The sequence below is a fragment of the Monodon monoceros genome, unplaced genomic scaffold (genome assembly GCF_005190385.1).
Source record: "Monodon monoceros isolate NGI ecotype Baffin Bay Population unplaced genomic scaffold, NGI_Narwhal_1 Super_Scaffold_13, whole genome shotgun sequence".
Lineage (NCBI taxonomy): Eukaryota > Metazoa > Chordata > Mammalia > Artiodactyla > Monodontidae > Monodon > Monodon monoceros.
Genome location: NW_021703769.1, coordinates 46,465,866 through 46,486,599, shown reverse-complemented (window position 1 = coordinate 46,486,599; position 20,734 = coordinate 46,465,866). Strand labels below are relative to the sequence as shown.

The window sequence follows — 20,734 nt, the reverse complement described above, 5'->3', positions numbered from 1 at the left end:
TGTGGGTGGTACCCCACCCTTGCCCCACTGGGCCTGTCCACTGGTTGAAACAGAATGATGGCCAACCAGGTAGGGAGTGTTGTTGAGGAGGGAGAGTGGACCTCCGTGGATGTCTGTCTAGCCTGTTCCTTTTCATCTTTATCCTCGCTACATGGCCCAGTGTGTAGGTGAGGAGAAAAAGCATGGTGCTGTCGGATGGGGCCAGCACTGGGGTTCACACTGAGATGTAGCCACTGACCAGCATGTGGCCTTGGACAAGTAATTGTCCTTCCAGGGTTTTATTTAATTTTCTGAAGAAAGATGACAGGATCTGCAATAATATTGGAGCCGTGAGCTACACGTGGCCACTGAGCAGTTCAGCTGTGTGCCACGTGTACAAGACACAATGGCTTTTGAAGGTTTGGTACAAAAAGAGAGTGTAAAACGATTAATTGATTATTTTTATCCTCACAATGGGATATTATTCAGGCATTAAAAGGAATGAAGCACTGATACTGCTTCAACATGGATGAACCTTGAAAACATTAAATCAAAAAAGCCAGTCCCTGGACTTCCCTGGTGGCGCAGTGGTTAGGAATCTGCCTGCCAATGCAGGGGTCACGGGTTCGAGACCTGGTCCAGGAGGATCCCACATGCCACTGAGCAGCTAAGCCCATGCACCTCAGTTACTGAGGCTGCACTCTAGAGCCCGCGAGCCACAGCTACTGAGCCCACGCGCCTAGAGCCCATGCTCCGCGACAAGAGTAGCCACCACAATGAGAAGCCCTCGCGCTGCAACGAAGAGTAGCCTCCACTCACCGCAGCTAGAGAAAGCCCACGCACAGCAGCGAAGACCCAACGCAGCCAAAAATAAATTAAAAAAAAAAAAGCCAGTCCCCAAAGACCACATAGTGTGTTATCCCAATGATATGAAATGTCCAGAAGAGGCAAATCCATAGAGACAGAATGTAGATTAGTGGTTGCCTAGTGGGCAAGGGGGCAATGGAGAGTGACTGCTAATGTGTGTTTTCGGGGTGATGAAAATATTGAAGAATTAGATTATATTGATGGTTGCACAACTCTGTAAACATATGGAAAACCATTTCACTGTACACTTTAAGTGGGTGAATTTTATGGTATGCAAGTTATATCTCAATTAAGGTGATGAAATAGTTTTTATACTTATTGCATGGCGAAATGATATTTTGGATATATCAGGTTAAGTGAAACATACGATTAAAATTAATTTCACCTGTTGCGCTTTACTTTTATAATGTGTCTGTGAGAAAACGTGCAATTGCATATGTGGCCTGCAGTGTATTTCTGTTGGACTGCACTGCACTCACATTCTCAAAGGACCTTCCTGGTTCCAAAATTATTTTCTTCCACGAAACCCTCCCAGGTTTGGACTTCTGATGACTCATCTAGTACCATGGCTAAAACCCAACTTGAAAAAAAAGTTCATTTACGTCTTTTTTTTTAAACCATTTGCAAAAATAGGTTTTTAGAGAGAAATCCTGGAAGGAGACGCAGAGTCACGTAAGGTGAGCCAGCGAGCCGGGCTGTCACTTTCTCCTGCCCCCCATGAGCCTTCCAGAGCCATCTGTGACTGTGGACAGGGCTGTTTAAAAAAATTTACAGTCTGAGCCTCAACAATGGTTTCCTCAATCGATCCTCCTCTTGGAAAATTGACTCTGGGACCGCCACTGCCCAGAGGAACAGGCAGTAAATCTCTGGTTGGCAAAAGGGCTTAAACAGTTGCCTGGCTGAGCCCGTGTGCCTGGTTTCCTCACGTCCTTATGGCCCAGCCGGAGACCACCAGAGTGTTCTCTATCCCCTAAAAGGCTCATTGTCAAAGCCCGAAACTTGACCTCCAGTCTCACCTCCAAGGAGGGCTGAAGATGATCTCGGGAAGTGTCTTTTTCCTTTAGTTGTCCTCTGGGAATGATTTATTGAAGGCCCATTCTCTCTCCCGCCTTTTGCTGGGTGCTGGGAAATTCAGAAGTCAGAGTTATAGCGCTTCGTGGAAAGACCTGGCTCCCGCGAGACCTGGGAAGTTATCAGTGCAAAAAAGCCCTTGTACACGGCCTGTATTTCCCCTGTGAGCTAGGCCTTGCCCCTTTGCTCATTCAATGACCTCTTTAAGACTGGAGGAGTCTCTGAGCCCTGCGGCCACAGGCCCTGTCAGCTCTGCATTCTGCAGCCTCCGCACAAGGGTAGGTCCCTGTTGGGAGTGTTGAAACTCCTTTACCCTCTTTGTACCTGTTTTCATTTAAACAAGGGATGCCAGTGTTCACAGTTTTGAGCTCCTGGAGACTGGCACCCCTGTGCCACCTGCTCCCACCAGCTGTCACCCTGTGTCCTTTGATGGGCTGCTTCCTGCACTGTGATCTGTTCTCGCCCCTTTCAAAGTTTGGGCAGGGGCGTGGGGAAGTGAAGTCCTTCTGTAAAAACCACTTTTAACATTTCTTTAGGGAACGAGGCAAGAGGAAACTTCTTTAGTTCCTGGGTTTCTTTTGAATTAATTGAATTCAATGACAGAGAAAGAGTCATTGAAACAGTCATGATGAGGAAGATAAGAGGGTGAACGGTTTCCTGTAGCTTTTCCACTAGGTCTGAGCTTTCCAGAGACCTCCAGAAAAGAATAAGCAGGCCTGGAGCTTGCGCAGGGGGGTAAAGCACAGGAGCAGAAAATTCTCCAAAGGCTAGGGTGGTCTGTGGGATGCTGAGTGACTAACGTTGAGGTCCTATCTCGTCCTGGCAGTAATTCACCAAAGGATCATGCCGTTCCTCTAGATTTCCATTTTAACGTCTGCACAGGGATAGGGCCTGTTTCACAACTGAATTAGAGTCAGGTACGTTCTCCTGTCAGGGTGATATCCAGAGGAGGGCTTGGAAATAGAGCTGTTCAAAGACAGTTGGGCTCTGAGCCGAGTCATTTCCTGGCTCTCCCAAGAGAGGACACGCTGCTGATACAGCTTTGCTACTGAGGGGAAGCCCTCCAGACCCCTCCGATGAGAAGATAGGTCCGGCCGAGGTTCTGGAAGAGGAAGTGAAACAAGTGTGGGGCTTGGGAGATGACGAGCTGGGATGTCTTGCCTCGTGTGGCAGGCGCGGAGGCTTAGGCATCCACGTGTGCTGGTTCCGGAAGGGACGCTGCCTTGAGACTCTCTTCTCAACGATGGGTGTTTGTGATGCACTCGGCCACGGTGTGGGTACCATGCCACCCGGGGCCTTTTAGGCGTAGTAGATATGGTCTTGGAAGCAGAGCACGGCTGAGCCGCAGGACCCCAGCCGAGGTGTTGGACCACACAGTGGCCCCCTGCCGGCCCCCTCTGGAGAGGTTCCCTGTACACATGGATCTTGGCCGCGTTGCAATAATCTTTCTTTTTATCACTCTCAGATACTGTGTAGGGGATGCCATGAATATTCACGTACCTCTGGGACCTTCTGCAGCATTACTTTCCGCTCAGCGTTTTATATGAAAATATCTGTCCGTACAGACACATGGAAGGAGCTGTGCAGTGAACACTCACATACCCACCACCGAGATTTCCCCATTAACGTTCTGCTACACAGTATTTGCTACTTTTTCTTTGCCACAGTGAAACCATGTTTCTCCTACCATGTTTTACTTTTATAAAACCAGCCCTGTCCCTCCCATGTCTCAGATGGAAACGTCAAGGGGAAGATTATACAAAGCAGCATCTTAGTGAGGCTGAGGCAGGAATCCAGGCATCCTGAGCTTAGGGGGGTAAAGGGAAAGGAAGGATTCCCAGCGTGGGAGCTACCAGGCGAGGTGCCAGGCCAGGCTCTGCTGCTAAAAACCCAGAGGGCATCTAAGATCTGTGTCCTGCCTGGAACGTCCCCAGGCCGACCTTGGACTGGGTGCTGCCTGCGATCTACTTCAGGACTGGGACCTTGGGCAAGTCGCTGGCCTAGGGTCCAAGACATTGGTTTCTCACAGGGGAAGTGGGAGTAAGAACACCCACATCCCAAGACTGTTGTAAGATGAGTGAGGCGTCGAGAAGCAAGACAAGGGCCCCGGTGGCACCTGGCGGGAGGTGGGCCCACGCAGGAAGTCAGACATCCTGAGTCCGGGTTCACGCGCACCTCTGTATGGCACCCCGCGTGCTTTGCTCACGGAGGGTCCATTCATGATGCTGCGGAAGTTACAGCTGTATTGTGTCTAGAGATAGTGATAGTAGCAAGAGCAGTAGTGATTGTAAAGTTAAGGAAACCTGAAGCAAAAACAGAAACAACCAGAGATTTTAAATGTCCCAGTTTATAGCTCGAGCTTTCTCTGTAGACATTTGTGGAAAGAGCTGTTACATCTGACTCCGGAGAAGAGAATTTTCTGGTTTATTGCTTCTCATAAAAGATGGAAGCATGGAAGCTACGAGAGCGCTGCCCTCTGCAGCCCTTTGGAGACTCTGTGGGCCCCAAGGCCCCGGGCTTCCTGACTGTGGAGGACACGGGGCCAGGTGCTCTGTCCTCCTGAGTTAGGTGATCTCCCCAGCCCAGACGGACACACTCCTCTTACTCGGTGACTTCCCGCTGATCGTCTGGCAGTGGTGACAGCTCACACCTGTCATCAGAAAGGGGAGGGTGGGAGGGAGGGAGACGCAAGAGGGAAGAGATATGGGAACATATGTATATGTATAACTGATTCACTTTGTCATAAAAAAGAAAAAAAGAAAGGATGGGATGAACTCAAGTCACAGATGCAGTGTTTCTAATTGAAAATCCCAGCAGGGTGGCCCCGCAAGAATAGGCTTCCCAAGCACCTGGGAGGCTCTATCCCCTCCCGGGGCTCATCACAGGCTTCAGGCTCCTTGTAAGTCAAATGACACCGTTCAAGGTGCCTTTTGTGGCTTCGAGGAACTCTTCTGAGGAGGAGAATCCTCTCGGAGAGATGGGGATTTATTTTGGGATCCTCATCCTTTTCCATCCTTCTCTATTGCAGTTTTGAGCTGAGGGCTGCTCGGGCGGGCTGTCAGCCTGCCGTGGCGGGGGGGGGGACAAGGGGATGTGTGAGAACAGGTGCCGTCACTCACGCCGCAGGGTGATGCTGAGGTGACCTGACGAGTAGTGGATCCCTGAAGAGGGGGACAGTGAAGAGCTCTCACTGCCTTTATTATTTTTAAAAATTTTTGGTTTTTTACGATTATTAAAGGTTACTCTCCATTTATAGTTATTATAAAAGATTGGCTCTCTTCCTCATGTTGTACAATACATCATTGAGCCTGTCTTATACCCAGTGGTTTGTACTTTTGGAGGTACAAACTGTTGGGTGTAAGATAGGCTCACCACCTTTACTAAAAAGCTTTGGTCCAGGTAGGCTGGTATTTGGGACAGGTCTCATGTGTGTAAGGCCAGCTTCTAGGAAGAGGTTCATGCAGTATAAGGTGGGAAAGCTGCAGAGCCAGAATTTGAACCGAGGTCTGATGTTTCTCAGGACAATACTTAGATCTTAACACAAGGTTTCATCTGATACATCAGTCATGACACTTCTTGCTGTCAAAAGCAGAAGACAATTCAAAATGCCTAAGGCATTGGGGGATTTATTGGAGGTTGTTTCTGCAGGTAGGCTGGTGTCATCAACGGACCAGCAATGTCACCAGGGGTCCAGTTTCCTTCCCTCCCCTTTCTCCCTTATGTGAGTACACGATTCCAGAAGAGATGGATATGGCCCTTGGTCCCAGAATCCCTTGTTGCATCACCCCTTCTCAGCCAGTGTGTGTGTGTGTGTGTGTGTGTGTGTGTGTGTGTGTGTGTCTTTTTATTGACCGCCTCTCCCTTGTTCTCTGCTTCCTTCACTTTTAGAAACAATGGAAGAGGTCTTTCACTTTCCCCTTTCCTCTCTGGCTCCCTGACAGAGGACTTACTGGCCTTGGCTGGTGGTGGCTGAGATGGATGGGATCTCTCAGGCTTTGGGACAGAGAGTGGGCCGGAGGGGGAGACAGGCGTGCGCGGTACGAACCTCACAGAGTGGGATGGGGAGCCCTCGGCCGGAGGCACGTAGCGGGTGGGCCCCAAATACTGAATTTTGATGATCATTTTCTGCTCTTCTTAGGGCTCTAGAAAACAAAGCCTGATTCCTTAGGCAAATCCTGAATCAATAGAAATTCACCGGGAGGGAGTCACGGGATGAGAGCAGGGGAGGTGCTGCCATCGGGCTGAAATGACAGAAGCAAACCGGCCTTCGCTTAGGTGGCAGGCGGTGGCCTGGAAGGTGGTATATGCGTCAGCCCATCCCCGTCTGGCCATTCGTGGGATCGTTCCCTGCCTTCCCCTTCCTGTTGGTGGGTCTCTGACTCGTGATGGAAACCCGGGGCCGGGGGGCGTGGATGCTGCTTTCTCTCTGCTCAGCCTTGTTGCGCTCCTGTGGTGGGCGTCAGTTTCCAACTTGGAAAGCTGCAAGCAGTGGGCTGAAGAGTAGGAAAATGTGAGAACCAAGTGACTCTCCACCTAAAAGAAACCCACACTGCCTGTCCCCTCTTTAGTCCTGTGCTCTCATTGGGAAGCGTCCAGAGGATATTTTAGTTCTGGCGTCAAGTTCCGTGGTGAGAGAAGAGGGAGAAAAGGAAAACATCATTAGGAAATCTACGCGTGGCCCTGGACCAACCACATCTTCCCGCTTGCTTCAAGAGAGACTGTTTCCAAGATGAGGCCAAGGTTACCTTCGGTAGCTGGCATCACTGGGTGTCCCTTGAGACACCCCCTCCATCCTCCTTCGGGTTCAGGCCGCAGCTGCAGCAGGCAGGGCAGTGTGGGTTCAGACTCTGCTGCAGTGGCGGTGCCACCTCAAGCATGGGCCACGTGTCCCTCTGGCTCGGGGTGTTCCCGGTAGGTGGGAGCTGACGTGCCCCACCCAAAAGTACAGCCTGGAGTTTGGGGGAGTTCATGCTCCTGGGGCTACCCTCAGTCAGGACGTGATGAGAGCCACAGCCCTCATCCTGCTGGAGGACAATTTTGGGAGGAATCTTGGGTGCACCTCCGAGCTTCCAGTGGGATCCTGCCCTAGTTGCCATGGCAGCAGCCATCATATACCTCCTCCATTTATAACTTCCCTTATAGCTCCTGTTTCCCTTTCCCCGTCTTGCTTTCCACGTGCCCTCACTCCTTCATCCTGGGATCCCCTTCAGAATAAACTACTTGCGCTCAAGTCTTTGTTTTGGACTTGGCTTTCAGGAAACACAAACCAGGACGCCTCCCAACGTGGCAAATGCTGCATTGCAATCTAAATCATTACTACAATTTCACAGTGACATTTGAGGGTTTCCCTTGTTTGCCTGGGCCGGCCTCTGGGTATTTGGGGGGGGGGTGTTGCACAGACTCTGTATCTCCACCATCAAGGGGCCAGCCTTCACTCCTTGCAGCCTGTACTTGAACCCCTTGCAGAGAAAAGAAAGCTCTGGGTTTGGCTCTGCTCACCTTTGCGTGCTGGCTGCATTCCTGGACTCCCAGCATCCATGCCCTCCTTCCAGTTTCAAGCTCACTGGGAGAGAGTGGGCTAGGCTCTCTCCTGGGAGCTCTGTTTTGATTGGCTTGTCTCAGTTACAGGCACACCTGGGAACCAGTCATCATGACCTGCAGGATGTGGGGCTTTGATTGGCCAGGCCCTTAGTGAATGAGTGAGAGATGCTCCACTCAGACCAGGTAGACAGGGTATGGGGGAGGGGTCGTTCCCCAAGGAAATTCCGAGGTTGATTCAAATTAGGGGAGAAGGGATGTCGGCAGGGAGGGGTGCAGCCACCACACTCCAGTTTAGTTTTAAAAATTAATTTCCTGATGGAGATTTATTGAATCCCTCCTCTATGCAAGTACTGGGGGCCAATAAGAAAAAATTGGTGTCATCAGGTAGCTTACAGTCTAATGGAAGAAATAAGAAACGTATGCAGGTGTTGGAACAGCATGTGGCATCTGAAGCTGCTATCTCCAAACTGTTGGAGAATGGATATTGATTTAGAAATTGTGCATAATTAATATTGTAATATATTGTATTTTTCTGTTTGAAAGAGGGAATTCCCTGGTGGTCCAATGGTTAGGGATCCGTGCTCTCACTGCCCAGGGCCCAGGTTCAATTCCTGGTCGGGGAACTAAGATCCCACAAGGTGTGTGGGCAGACAAAAAATTTTAAAAAAATTAAAAAAATAATAAAAGAAAAGAGGGACCTCAACATTACATAAGCTTTGGGCCCTACGAAACCTGGATCTACCCCGACTTTTTTTTTTTTTTTTTGCGATACGCTGGCCTCTCACCGTTGTGGCCTCTCCCGTTGCGGAGCGCAGGCTCCAGACGCGCAGGCTCAGTGGCCATGGCTCACAGGCCCACCCCTGACTTTTATATATGAAGAAACATAAAGTTAAGAGGAAGAAAATAAAGATTTTATTAATAGAGCAAAACATTTCAATTTTACTGGAGTATTATAATTATTAATGTTGTTACAGTCTTTGGTACTGTTTTATTGAGGGCAACATGATTGAATATATTTAAATCATTTTTGAAAATATTAGTTCCATATTTTGAGGAACAGCCAGTTGGAAGTCTGTTTATTTTCATTTAAGGTTCAGTTCAATATTGACATTTAATGGCTGTCCTAACTGAAATAGATAATTCACCAAGATACATAGATCCGAATGGAAGAAAAGCATCATAGACCGTACCTACTAAATCAAGACATTAATTTTTCAGTTTCACCCACCAATTATGCAAAAACTTTTGTTCACGTCTTCGCATTTTTCCTGGTTTCAGTCAATTAATCATGCTACTTTTCAGAAGGTGTTCAATTTACATATTTTTAACAAATGGATTCAGAACTCATTGAAACTCTTTGTGTGTGGAATGTTTTTCATCAGGTGACGTAATTCTGCTTCCACGTTTTAAGGTGGAAAATATGATTGCTTTAGACGCTGATTTCTGTCAATTTTGGAGGGTAACACAATTTCTTGATATTTGTTTTCAAAATGTTCTCTCCATAAAACAAATTTCTATAGGAAAGTAGGTGCCTTTTCACCTGGTTGTTAAAATGTCACCTTGAAGGGTGTGTGTGTGTGTTCTGAATATACCTGCTAGGTGCATCCATAGCTGGTGGCCACAATGTCTTCTCAGAAAAGGTGGGCATATTTGTAGCAGTTGTCTTATTGTAAGAGAGAAATACGTAATTCATCTTTAAGTTCAAAGAATTTTTTTGAACTGAAAACTTTAAGTTCAAACAGCTTAAAAGAATCCTTTGCCAAAAGATAGTCGGTGAACATCCGTATGGTAGAAAAAGATTGCATGATCATGCCCCCATCTCATTTCAAAATAGTGTTGTAAAGATTTTACTGTCTCAAATAATATCTGCAAATCTGCTTCACTGAGTACACGTAAAGGGCCCTATGCCGGACACTCTGAGAGCAAGTGAGCCCGGAGGGCCCCACATCCACTCTGCGCTCTGCCTTCACGCCCCTCGCCTACACTGGGTGACAGTGCCCTTCTATTACATTAGTTATGGGACATGCTGGCACATGGGCTCAGTGCTGGTGCTACTGTCAGCTTGCATTATAAATATTAAATATGTAATAAGATTGGCACGTGATACAGACGGGGGGGGGGTTCTCATATTTTCTTCCCACTCTTCAGTAAGTCATATAGCCCAGTCTCCTGGGGTACACAACTCTCCCCGAGATTTTTAAAAAAATCCAAGCTCAAGGACTTTAGTGGTCAGACTATTCAAGCCCTTCAGTTTTCAGATGCAGCCACTGAGTTAAAGTGATTCAACTTCCCAACAGCCCACAGCTAGGGACAGATCTGGCCCTAGAATCCCAAGTCACCAGATGCCCAAGATGGCGAAGTCCTGAGACCAGAAGCCCAGTCCCCAGGGTCCTTGGAACACACCCATTTGCTTTAGTTAGTAGAGCAGTGAAGAAAGATGGAGCTGTTTGGAAAAGAGGAAGCTCTGAAACCTGGCTGCTGGGACCTGGTCTTCTCTCGCTTTTCGAGGCAGATGCAGGAGGAAGCGTCTCAGGGCGGCCAGCCAGCTCCGTGGATGCTGGAGCACGCCCCCTGCAGGGGCTTGTGCTCAGCAAGGGGCCTTCCCGCTCCCTGAGGACGGAACTTAGAGGTGGAGAGATCAAGCAGAGCGCTGTCCTGGGAACTTGAAGGTGCTCAGCGACTGATGTCTGAACAAATGGGGAAAGAAACACCCAGCCCAGCAGTGGGCTGCAGAGCTGCCTGGACCCTACTGTGCACACAAGTCATCTGTTTAAATGCAGAGTCTCACGCGGGGGGTGTGATGCCACATTTCTAACAAGCTCCCAGGGGAGGCTGATGTGGCTGGTCCAGGGGCCACACTTTGAATAGCAAGACTATATAATGCAAACAGTTTTGTCCGGGAACCCCGAGCACTTGGGTTCTGTTTTAGGTTTGCCACTAAAATTCCCAGGCCTGTCATTTAAACTTAGCCTCAAATCAAGGGGCATGACCCCTGAGAGAAGACGTAGGGGTCTTTCCTGGGAGTTGGGCAATGACTCCCCAGCCCCACCTTGAGGCAAGCGCTGTGACATTGTGGCTGTTGGACACCCACCGGGTTTCAGGCAGGGGTCGGGGGGAGGGGCACAGGGAGGAGAAAAGCCCAGACAGCCTGAGTCTCCTGGAGCCTGGGACAGGTCGGGGTCGCAGGGTGGGGGGAGCAGCGGAGACAGTCAGTGATGCGTCCATCTGTGATGCAAGCTCTGAAGGAGAAGTAGCTCTGGGGCCTTGTGCTGAGGGGACATCCTGGAAGGTCAGGAAGGCTGAGTGGAGGAAGGGGTTCTCCCTGGGAGCAGCCGGGGTCTCTCTGGGCTCCCCTACCTTGGCCTCCAAGTCTCACAACCAGACCTGCCTTGTTTTGCCCGACAGCCATGGCAGAACCTGCATCCGGGGCCAGTTCGGACTCTCGCCTTTGGGCTGGGTGCTTTGGGCTGCCCTTGTTCCCAAGGCTACTCTGTCATGGGCTCCGCCGGCCTCTGTGTCCTGGGGAGGGTGTGTGGCCTGGGCTGTGAGGGTTGGTGTCAGGAGGGAAGGGGAGGCACAGCAGCAGTCAGGACTTCTTGGGCTGTCCGTTCCCTCCCGTCGGGGGACGGGTCATGGGACCGGCCCCCTCGGATGCGGGACACGACTGGACAGCACTTGGTCCACAGCGTGACCCAGAGCCCCAGCAGCCTGCTCCCGTTCGCCATCGGGACCCCAGCAGTGCTGGGTAGGGACCTTCTGCCTACGCCCTGCAGCCTCTCTCTGCCTCTTGTGCTTAGAAACATCGTCTTTTGGCAAATAACACTTGAAGCTATTTCCTGGGGCCTGGGAGCAGCAGCTCAGACTCCACTGTGCTCTGTGCAGAGTCCTGCTCCGCGGCTGGGCGCTGCATTTCTCACCAGCCCCCAGGAGATGCTTTTGCTGCTGCTGACCTTGCGCTCTGTGCAGGAGCCCTGCAGAGGGCGGACATGGGTGGAAGGGCCCATATCTGTGTGCAGGTGGCCAGGGGTTACTGTTCCCTCTTCCCATTAGAGGGACCGAGAAACCTCAGCCTTCAGAGGGTTTTCCTCTTGAGTGGAGGTGCGGCGCCTTGACACTGGGATGCGGTTTAAGTGCAGCCTGAGAGCTGCGGCTTGTGATTGCCATGGCGCAGCCGGAGGGCAGGAGATGGGGGACCCGCTGGGCGGGGCGTGAAGATGCAGAGAGAGGACAGGTTTACCTGGAGTCTGTGGCCTCCCCGCAGCTTCGAGTTCTCTGGATCTGCCCTTCTCTGTCTTTCTGGAAGCTTGAGGCTGTGGAGGGACCCAGTGCCCAGGAGGTTCAGCCTCCGGCTTCTTCCTCTCCTGGCGGGTTTGGAGAGCTCGCAGCCTCTCCACAGTCTGTGCTCCTTTCCAAGGACACAACCACTCAGAGCCACACTTTTCCTCCAGCTGGAGAATCAGTGTGAAGATCCACAGGCAAGGGCCAGCCCTGCCCTCCTCCTCCGTTCACCCACAGAGGGTGAGAATCTCGGCGGGTGGGGGGTCAGGATGGTGGCCGTAGGGAGAGGACGCTGGAGGGGCAGCTGCGCCCCACTCGTTGGCTGGAGAGTCTGCAGAAGGCGGTCTCAGGGCTGCAGGCTGATGCAAACCTGCCCTCTGACCCCGGGGTGAAGACCCGGGGCGCCCGGAGTGGGGACAGCTGTGTAAACTGCAGGGTGGGGTACTTCTAGCCCTGCTGAGCACTCTGAGCCTGCGCCGGCCTGAGGGTTGCAGCCGGTCCTGCCGCCATGGGCTCTGTCACTTGTTCTGTTCACTGAGTTTTCTGGACCTTCTGTCCTCAGGGTTGCATTAGGCTCTGCAAGACTCAGTTTCCTCACCTGCTGCCCTGATCCTCTGGGTGGTTCTCTCCATCCCAGTTTTCAAGAAGAAATGCTGTGTTCCAGATCTGGGGGAGGGGAGAGCTAACACGACCCTTCAAGGGGGCCTGCTGACCCCAGGAGGCCACTTCCCCTGGGCTCCTGAGCTCTGGGACGAGGTGGGACACGCACAGATGGGCTTTGCAGTCAGATCTGGGCTTGAGTCCCAGCTCGCTGCTTTACCCCATCAGTGAAATGGATGAAACTCCGGGGGTAGCGCGGAGTGAGAAGGTGCAGGACGGCTGCGGGCACACGGGCAGGGGCACAATTCTGATGCTGCTGCAGCAAACCTGCCTGTCTGCAGACCCTCATCTGAACGGGGTCCTTCCCTCCTCAGAGGGTGGCAGCTCCACCTCTCCGCTGGGCCTGGGACCCTATGTGGGACGAGGGTGCACATGGGAGAAAGCATGTTAGTCTTAGGGTGAAGCTGGGACAGGGGGCACTGAAGGAAATCCATTCTTGGGGTCAGAAAGCCTTGGGCTTTCCAAGCCCTGATCATGGAGAGGCGGAAGGGGACAGGGAGACAGAGAGAGAGAGAGAGAGGGAGGGAGAGAGCAGGAGAGGACGAGGGCACAGCTCTGTAATGGAAACTTGGCTCCCAGCCTCACACTCTCTCCTTCCTTAGTGCGTGTGCTTGAGTCTCAAGTTGAGAACCTCTTCCCCTCCAGCAGGCCGCCGCTCTATCTCCACGGCCCACCCCTGCCGCCCTGCTCGGAGCTGGTGACATGTGACATGTGAGCCCGCTGCCTCCCTCTTCGCCGCCCCCACCCGCTCCCTGACTAATTAGGCCAGCTCGCCACTTCCAGGGCCTGGCAGGCGGAGCCAGGCACGCGGTGGATGGGGGCCAAGGGCTTTTGTTGACATTGCTCAAGTGTAGCTTCGAGGAGCATCCCCTGCCGAGCCAAGAAGTCCAGGGAAGCCGGGGGTGATGAGGGGAGAGCAGCGGGCGCCTCCCCCAATCCCCTCTGCCTTCCCCACTGCCCACCCACTCCTCCCTAAATCCAAGACTGTAAGCCTCCATGTTGTGACCAAGGGGCCAGCTGAGTCTCTGAGAAATCCACGCTCAGCTGAGCGTCCTGCATCCAGTGGGGTTTCAGGACCGTTTTCTTTTGTGTGTGTGATGCTTTCACGGGGTGATGCTCCTGACTTGCCACTGTTCCTAATAGTTTCTGGGGGAAGTAGGTCCAGTGAGACTGTCTCCACCCCTCACCTCGTATAAGGTGCAGGCTGCATAGTGGATCTGTCTTGCTATAGCTGAGTAATATGGCCAGATGGATTTCATCCTCTGCAGGGATCTACCAAGAATGTGGGTTTTGGGGTCACTAGACCTGGTCAGATCCCCATTCTGCTCCTCTTTGCTTGCTGTGTGACCTTGGGCAAGTCTTTAACCTCTTTTGTGCTTCGGTTTCCTTATTTGCAAGTGGAGTTAATAGTTCAGAATAAGATGTTAAGATGAAACATGGCAAAGAGTGGCAAGTTCTTCGCACGTAATAGACACTCAATAAATGGCTGTCATGACACTCAATAAATGGCTGTCATGATGATTATTAACTGGCAGTGGCTGTGGCCATGGGTGGGTTCCGAGTTTAGGCAGATCACTTCTACTCTGACTTATTTACTCCAAAGGTAAGTTGACCCGAGAACCAACTGCCCTTTCCTACCTTACCAGAAGTTTTGTTTTTTTCTTTTGACTTTTTTTTTTTTTTTTTGTCTGCGTTGGGTCTTCGTTGCTGCGTGTGGGCTTTCTCTAGTTGCGACGAGTGGGGGCTACTCTTCGTTGCAGTGCTCGGGCTTCTCATTGCGGTGGCTTCTGTGCGGAGCACCGGCTTTAGGCGCATGGGTCTCAGTAGTTGTGGCATGCAGGCTCAGTAGTTGTGGCTCACGGTCTTTAGAGCACAGGCTCAGTAGTTGTGGCTCATGGGCTTGGTTGCTCCACAGCATGTGGGATCTTCCTGGACCAGGGCTCGAACCTGTGTCCCCTGCATTGGCAGGTGGATTCTTAACCACTGCGCCACCAGGGAAGTCCCTCACCAGCAGTTTTGTGAGGACAAAGGGAATGGGGTGTAATATCGTCACATGGTTCTCAGTGGGAAGTAAGTGAACGCAGTGCTTTGCTTTCATCATTCTCGTTTTCTCAGATTCTGGTCTCCACATCTGTATATCAGTGGTCAGTGGTCATATATATTTTTTTGAGATAAACGTTTGTAGGTTTTGGAATCCAGAGGCGCTGCGTTAATAGTCTCTGATTCCTGAAGCTGTTGAATCATCGTGTAAAAAAAATCCTCTAATTTTCTGCTACAATAGCTGGCTTTATTTTTATATCTCTTAATTGGTATCAGCTTTTCTCTCAGAATTACAGAACCATGGAAATTTGGCCTAAGCAGGAACTTTGCAAGTCACTGGAAGGGATGCTTTTGCTTCTTTGCAGATTTTTGGAATCTTCCTGGAAGGCAGCTATGCTCACCACTATACAAACAACGCACATTGGGATCTTCCTGAATGTTAGGACTGCAGCACCACAGAGCACTTTTCTTTAACCCAGATTACAAGAAGAGCAGAACGGCCAATCTGTTGGTCTCGTGTAGGCTGGAAGATGCCATCGGCATCCTGCCCGCATCACTTTGTCCTCATGTCTTCAGTGCACATGGGCACCGTCCAACTTTCAGCACCTGCGTCTCATTATCTAAGGCCTTTTGCTGGGTACCAGAGCCCACTTTGGTTGGAAGTGCCAGGGAATTAATGTCCCCTGGGAACAGCCTACATTCAACCCATGGCAGACCAAGAGCAGGTGGATAAATACCCCAGCTCCCTCACCCCTTGGGTGTCTGAGTTGCACGTCTACACTGGCCCCCAGAGATTTCCAGAGGGGTCAAGTGCTAGTTCACCCATTTTAGCAATGGACTTGAAACACACCTCCATTGGCTGGCTCCCTGGCGCTGTCCCACCACGGGTGCTTCCCGAGATCACCCCCCACGTAAACAACCTGTGCTCAAATCCTTGTCCTCAGGGGCTGCTTCTGCGGAAACCCAACCTGAGACAAACGATATGGTGTAATATTCACATTTTAGGTCTGCCTGTTGAATTTTAAGGCAACTGACCTCATTCCTTGTTTATGAGTTTTTTGCAGTTTTTTTCCTCTGCTTGTCACTGTTCTTAATCCTAAGAATTAACCATTCAGGTGAACAGGACTACACAGATGCCTTGCTTTGACCTTGAAATATCTTTGGGATTGTCCTCACAGTTATGGCTATATCTGGCCATCATGTAGGTTTCTGTATTTCAGAGTCTTAAGTTATTGCTTATTCTAGTTGGGCCCCACTTTCTACATTTTTTTGAGAATAAACCTAGGGGCTGTCCTAGCTAATGTATAAAAGTTGTAATTAGCTACTTGATAATTTTACATGTGGAGCAGGTTCCATTTGACTGAGGAAGACCTCAGTGTGTGAGCTATGGATGTTACTGTGTGTCCTGTTGGCTTTAGGTGAGATGCCTACAAGCACTGTGATTTCCAGAAACTTCCATGAGTTTTACTTTATCCATCCACAAAGTGGGAATGGTTACTCTGACACATACTTACTGAGTACCTCCTCTGAGCCAGCAGTGATTAGGTGTCAGAGAGACAGCAGTGGACAGAGAGACAGTGTCCAGGCTCCCTCTTTCTTTCCTGAGCATTGTCATGAGGTTCCAGTTATATAATGAAAGTGACATCATTTAGGAAACTAAAATCCCCATGGAAATTGAGGAAAGGGTATGATGACCTTCAGCTCTTCATTGACCAATTCAGAACTCTGTGCTGGTGTGGCTCGGTGGGGCGCACCCTCTCGCCTTTTGTGAAGGCCTCTGGGCCCATGAATTGGAGCCTTGTCTTGTTCTTAGATCCATTTTCTGACCACAGCAACTCTGGACACTCGAGAGGTAGCCAAAGCCTCATGTCACATCTTTCTTGAGTTCCAAGCCACTAGAAAGAGCCATCTGTGCTTGCTGTTTCCACATCCCAGTGACCCTCTGAGGTCCCGCTCTGTTGCGTCTTTGCATTTGTCTTACGTGATTGGTCCATGGCAGTCAAGGCCATCGGCCACGTTTTCCTTTTTGAAATTCTCTTTCTGCTTACCTTCTGTGACACCACTTCCCTTGTTCTTTTCCTTCCTTTCTTGATCTTTTGCTGAGTGCTTTGACTCTACCCGCTCTGAAGGAGTGCTGGGTTTCCCATGGTTTCGTCTTCCATTCCCTTCTCTTTAGGAAACTGCATCCATACACATGCCACACTCTTCCCTGTTTACTCATGATTCTCCTGCTGTTCTGTGTAGCTTAGCTGTCCACCCTGCGGTGTCTGCACCCACATTACCCGGGCAGCACGCTGCCCTGTGGGTGGTCCAGACACTTCAGATCCAACACGTCCTCAGCAGAAGCCACCATATTCTCCCCCGACGGGCCCTTCCGTCTCTGTTCTTTCTCCTGACACTTCCATCCCCATGGGCATCTCAGCCGGAGACCTCAGCCCTAGTCATGCATTCAGTGATCGACTTTCCCCTTGTTCACGCTCTCATCTCGTGTTTACTGAAATCTTCTTATGTGGGATTCACTGGCCCAGGCTCTGGGCGTGTTGTTGTGGTGTCTTAGCCTGGGTGACCCCGAGAAGCAGATCCTGAGCAGGTGTTCAGTGGCAGGTGGTGTATTTGGGAGGCGGTTCAGGGAAGTGCTGGTCAAAGAGTAGCTGCTGGTGGGTAGGTGCCAGTCACCCTGACTTAGCGGACCCAGCCGTGCCCTTTTTTCCCCAAGTCCACGTTCAGTGAGATCACGTTGGTAGCTCGAAATTGGCCATGATGGGAATATTTACACCATGGAAGTTGTCCAGTGGATACAAGACCAGGACTTTTTCCCCTGGAGAGTTGGTTGTTCAACATTTCTCAGCATGTTATTGGGCGCAGGGAATTAAGACAGGAAAGGACAGCGGCCAATAAAGTGTGTTTTATCAGGAGAGTCACCTTGTAGACACCTGGAGAGTCATCCCAGTGGAGAAAACTGGATTCCAGGGTAGAACACACACTTCAGAGTCATCCCACTGGAGCGTGAGGTGTTTATACACCGCCCCCTCCCAGCCGTTGGCTGAGGGCTGCCGCTGTGGGAGCCAGTAGGATCCAGGAGCCGAGGAAGCCCTTGGGAGGTGGGGGCAGGATGGTGAGCGACGGTGGTGAGAGGTCTAAGGGGTGTTGGCCGGACTGAGTGCCGATGGCTGAAGGCGCTGGGCACCCAGCCTGGGGACAGGTGACACCCAGCTGTTAGTGATGCGTGGCTGTGATCTCTTTCTCCCCAGACCTTGACTTCATGGACCTCATCGGGCAAGACAGACAGTGGACCGTGGGCAGGAAGTTAATGCAGGTGAATGACTCGCTGACTTCAGAAGATGCAGGGCCGCGGAGCAGCAAGAACTGCACTGAACCAGGTAAGACGGTGGCTGCGCTGGGGGCTTCGCGCTGCGGGCCGGGCTGCCGTTCTCTCTGGTGGAAGCCCAGGAAGAGCTGGATGCTGTGTTTTTCCTTTGAGTTCTAATCCAGAGAGACTCTGAGGATATTTAGGGGCAGGTGTCTAAGAAACTCAAAGGCAAGATCCCAGGGGACAATTCAGGTGTGTTTCTGCCTCTGTTTTCTTTCCCTCGGACAGTGGGGGAGAAGGTGAGTCAAAATACCGTTATCAAATGTGGATGCTGGGGCTACCCAAAGGATCCCTGAGTCAGCAGCAGGATGGGTGAGGACACTCTGTGGCGTCTTCGCTTTGATGCCTGGAATCGTCTCTGGCTGGTTGTTAATTGGAGCCTTGTTTCTGTCACAGTAAAGGCACAGGTGTTGAACCAGATCCTCACCTGTGATGTTGAACTCCTTGGAAGAAGTGAACGTTTGTTTATCAGCTATTATGTTTGATAGCTATCGTGCCTTTCCTCAGAACATTTTATATCTGTTTCTGAACTTAAAGGGAAAACTAACATAGGGGGATGAAGAGGACTTGGAATGTTGAGGACTCAGCTCAGGAAACGGCAGGTACCCTCTGGACGGCTGAGGTCCTGCTCATTTAGACCAGGGGTCAGCAACCTTGTCCCAGGAAGGGTCAGACAGCAATATTTTAGGCTCTGCAGACTCATTACTGCGTCTATAGTATATTTTAAAAGATTTTTATAATCCTTTAAAAATTTAAAAACCATTCTTAGCTCGCGAGCTGTGGGATGTACCAGGCCTGTGGCCGCTTTGTCAACCCTGACATGGAGTTCTCAGATATTGGGGGGGTCTTCCTTCCCTGCCTGGTGGGGTCTTGGGTCTCAAGTGTGTGGTGAGCTCGACCACACAGTGATCCCACACGCAAAGGCCGGCCTCGTTTTGAGTGTCATCTTAGGAGGACGTGCACCATCTTCACTGCAGCCCAAAGAGCCTTAGTCCTCGGGGTACAGAAGGGGAGATCGTGTGTCTGCGCTTTTTGGGGAGGTAGATAGAGGCTCCCTTTCCCACAGCTGGAAGAACTAAAAATAGATGACCCCCTCCTGGCCAAAAAACAACCTACAACCCTACATGATCTCTATCCCTTAAGCTAGAGAACGTAAGGGTTCCTGTGGCTGTTATTCATGCTTGGAAGGAAGAGTGAAGCATGTGGCAGCTGCGTGAGCTAGAAAACTGGGGACAGAGGTTTCAAGTGTCCCACTGTGTAGACAGAGCCACCTGTCTTCTGAGAGCTGGGCATGCAGGGGCCTGGCCTGAAGGGCAGGTCATTGCTGTGCCGGGAACCCTGTTTGCTGATCTGGTCTTACAGCCGAAGAGTTGTCAACATCTCTGCAACTAGTAGACAGGCGGTGACTGGGATGTCAGAGACGGGAGATTCAGTACTAGGGGGCCCAGCCGTTGCCTTGGGTGTACCTTCGTATGGGAAAGAATGGAGTCAGACAGATACAGTGCCCCGCTCTCGGGATTGGGGTCCGGCACTGCGCAGGGCCAGTGGTGATGGAGGGCTTCTGTTTCCTGTAGTTGGGATTGTGTGTTGGGGTGGTGGAGCTGTCTGTCTGTGAGTGGTGCTGTTTACTGTTTCAAGACATGCCATTCTCAGAGTGACAGGTGTAAGAGAATAAAGCACATGAAAGCCATCGCAGGAGAGGAATGACTCAGCCCACAAGTAGAACAGAAGATGTCCAGGTTTCTAAAGAGAGCTCGAGCCCAGCACCTGCTGGTGTTGGCAGGGAGGGCACAGGGCAAGGAGGAGAGGAAAGCCTCCAGGAGGACAGTGGCGGGGGGCGAACGAGAGTTCCTCGTGCTGCCGCGTAAGGCAGTTCCAAGAAGAACAAGGACGCGGGAGGAGCGTCCTTGCTTTCCTCATCTGTGGACCACGACCACGGGCACTGGGCTTGATTTCTGGGGTCCTTGACTCCAAACCAGATTCTACAGGGAAGATGATCATGCCTGAAACAAGGGTCCTGTTCAAATCCTAGCACATCAAGGGCCTACCTGGAGCCTCTGTCCTGCATGAAGCCTGCTATGACCGTTCTGTTTTCTGAATGTTTTTGGTAGAAAATATCTCTAACTACACTGTCCGATATGGACATTCAGCGGCCCCTTAAGTTCAAATTAATTTAAATGAAATACAATTAAAAATGCAGATTCTCCGTTGCCCTAGCCACACATCAAGCTAGCCGGTGGCTGTGTGTGGTTCCTGGACAGCACAGAGCATAGCACATTTCCGCCATCTCAGAAAGGTCCATTGGACAGGCTGGTCTAGAATGTCCATTTGTCTTTGAACGTATCTCCTGTCTTTCCAGCTCAGTTGCAGACATCTTGAGGACATACAGTGGATATGTAAATCCGAGAGCCCGTCTCTTACCTGGGTCTTGGGGTCGCACTCACCTGGGTTTGAATCTTGGCTGAGAAGCTGAGGGCAAGATAGTCGGACTCTCTGAGCCTTTGTGTGTTTCTCTGTGAGATGGAGATGATCATTCCGACCTTTCACAGCTGCTGTGAGGGTTGGGAGTGACGTCATCAGGTGTGTGTACCCAGCTTGGTGCTGCGGCTGGAGGGTCCACAGTGGGACCTCACTCCCAAATTTCCCACTGTCTGCTGGGGGCACCTGTCCCTCCATCACACGAGTATCAAGGAACTAAATACATCCTCCAGCCCCTCCTCTCGGGGATGGGCAGATGTGGCCTGTCTGTGTCAGTCCTCAGGCGGCCCAGGCCCGAGCAGTGGCCCACTGGGTGGAGCGGCTCAAGCACCATCTTGTAACAGAAGATCTCCCCGTGTTGTTGAGCTCAGTGCCTCTGAGGAGCCCTCTGTGTCTATAAGAACGTCATCAGGTCATCGGGACTTCCCCGGTGGTCCAGTGGTTAAGACT

The 20,734-nt window shown here is 51.1% G+C and overlaps 1 protein-coding gene across 1 annotated transcript in view; it reads left to right on the top strand.

Moving 5' to 3' along the window:
* The window catches only part of SLC24A3 (solute carrier family 24 member 3), a 459,120-nt gene that overhangs the window by 46,931 nt on the left and 391,455 nt on the right, over positions 1-20,734 (top strand). The window contains exon 2 of the mRNA XM_029222127.1: positions 17,688-17,816. Coding sequence (XP_029077960.1) covers positions 17,688-17,816 — 129 coding nt within the window. The remainder of the gene's footprint in view (positions 1-17,687; positions 17,817-20,734) is intronic.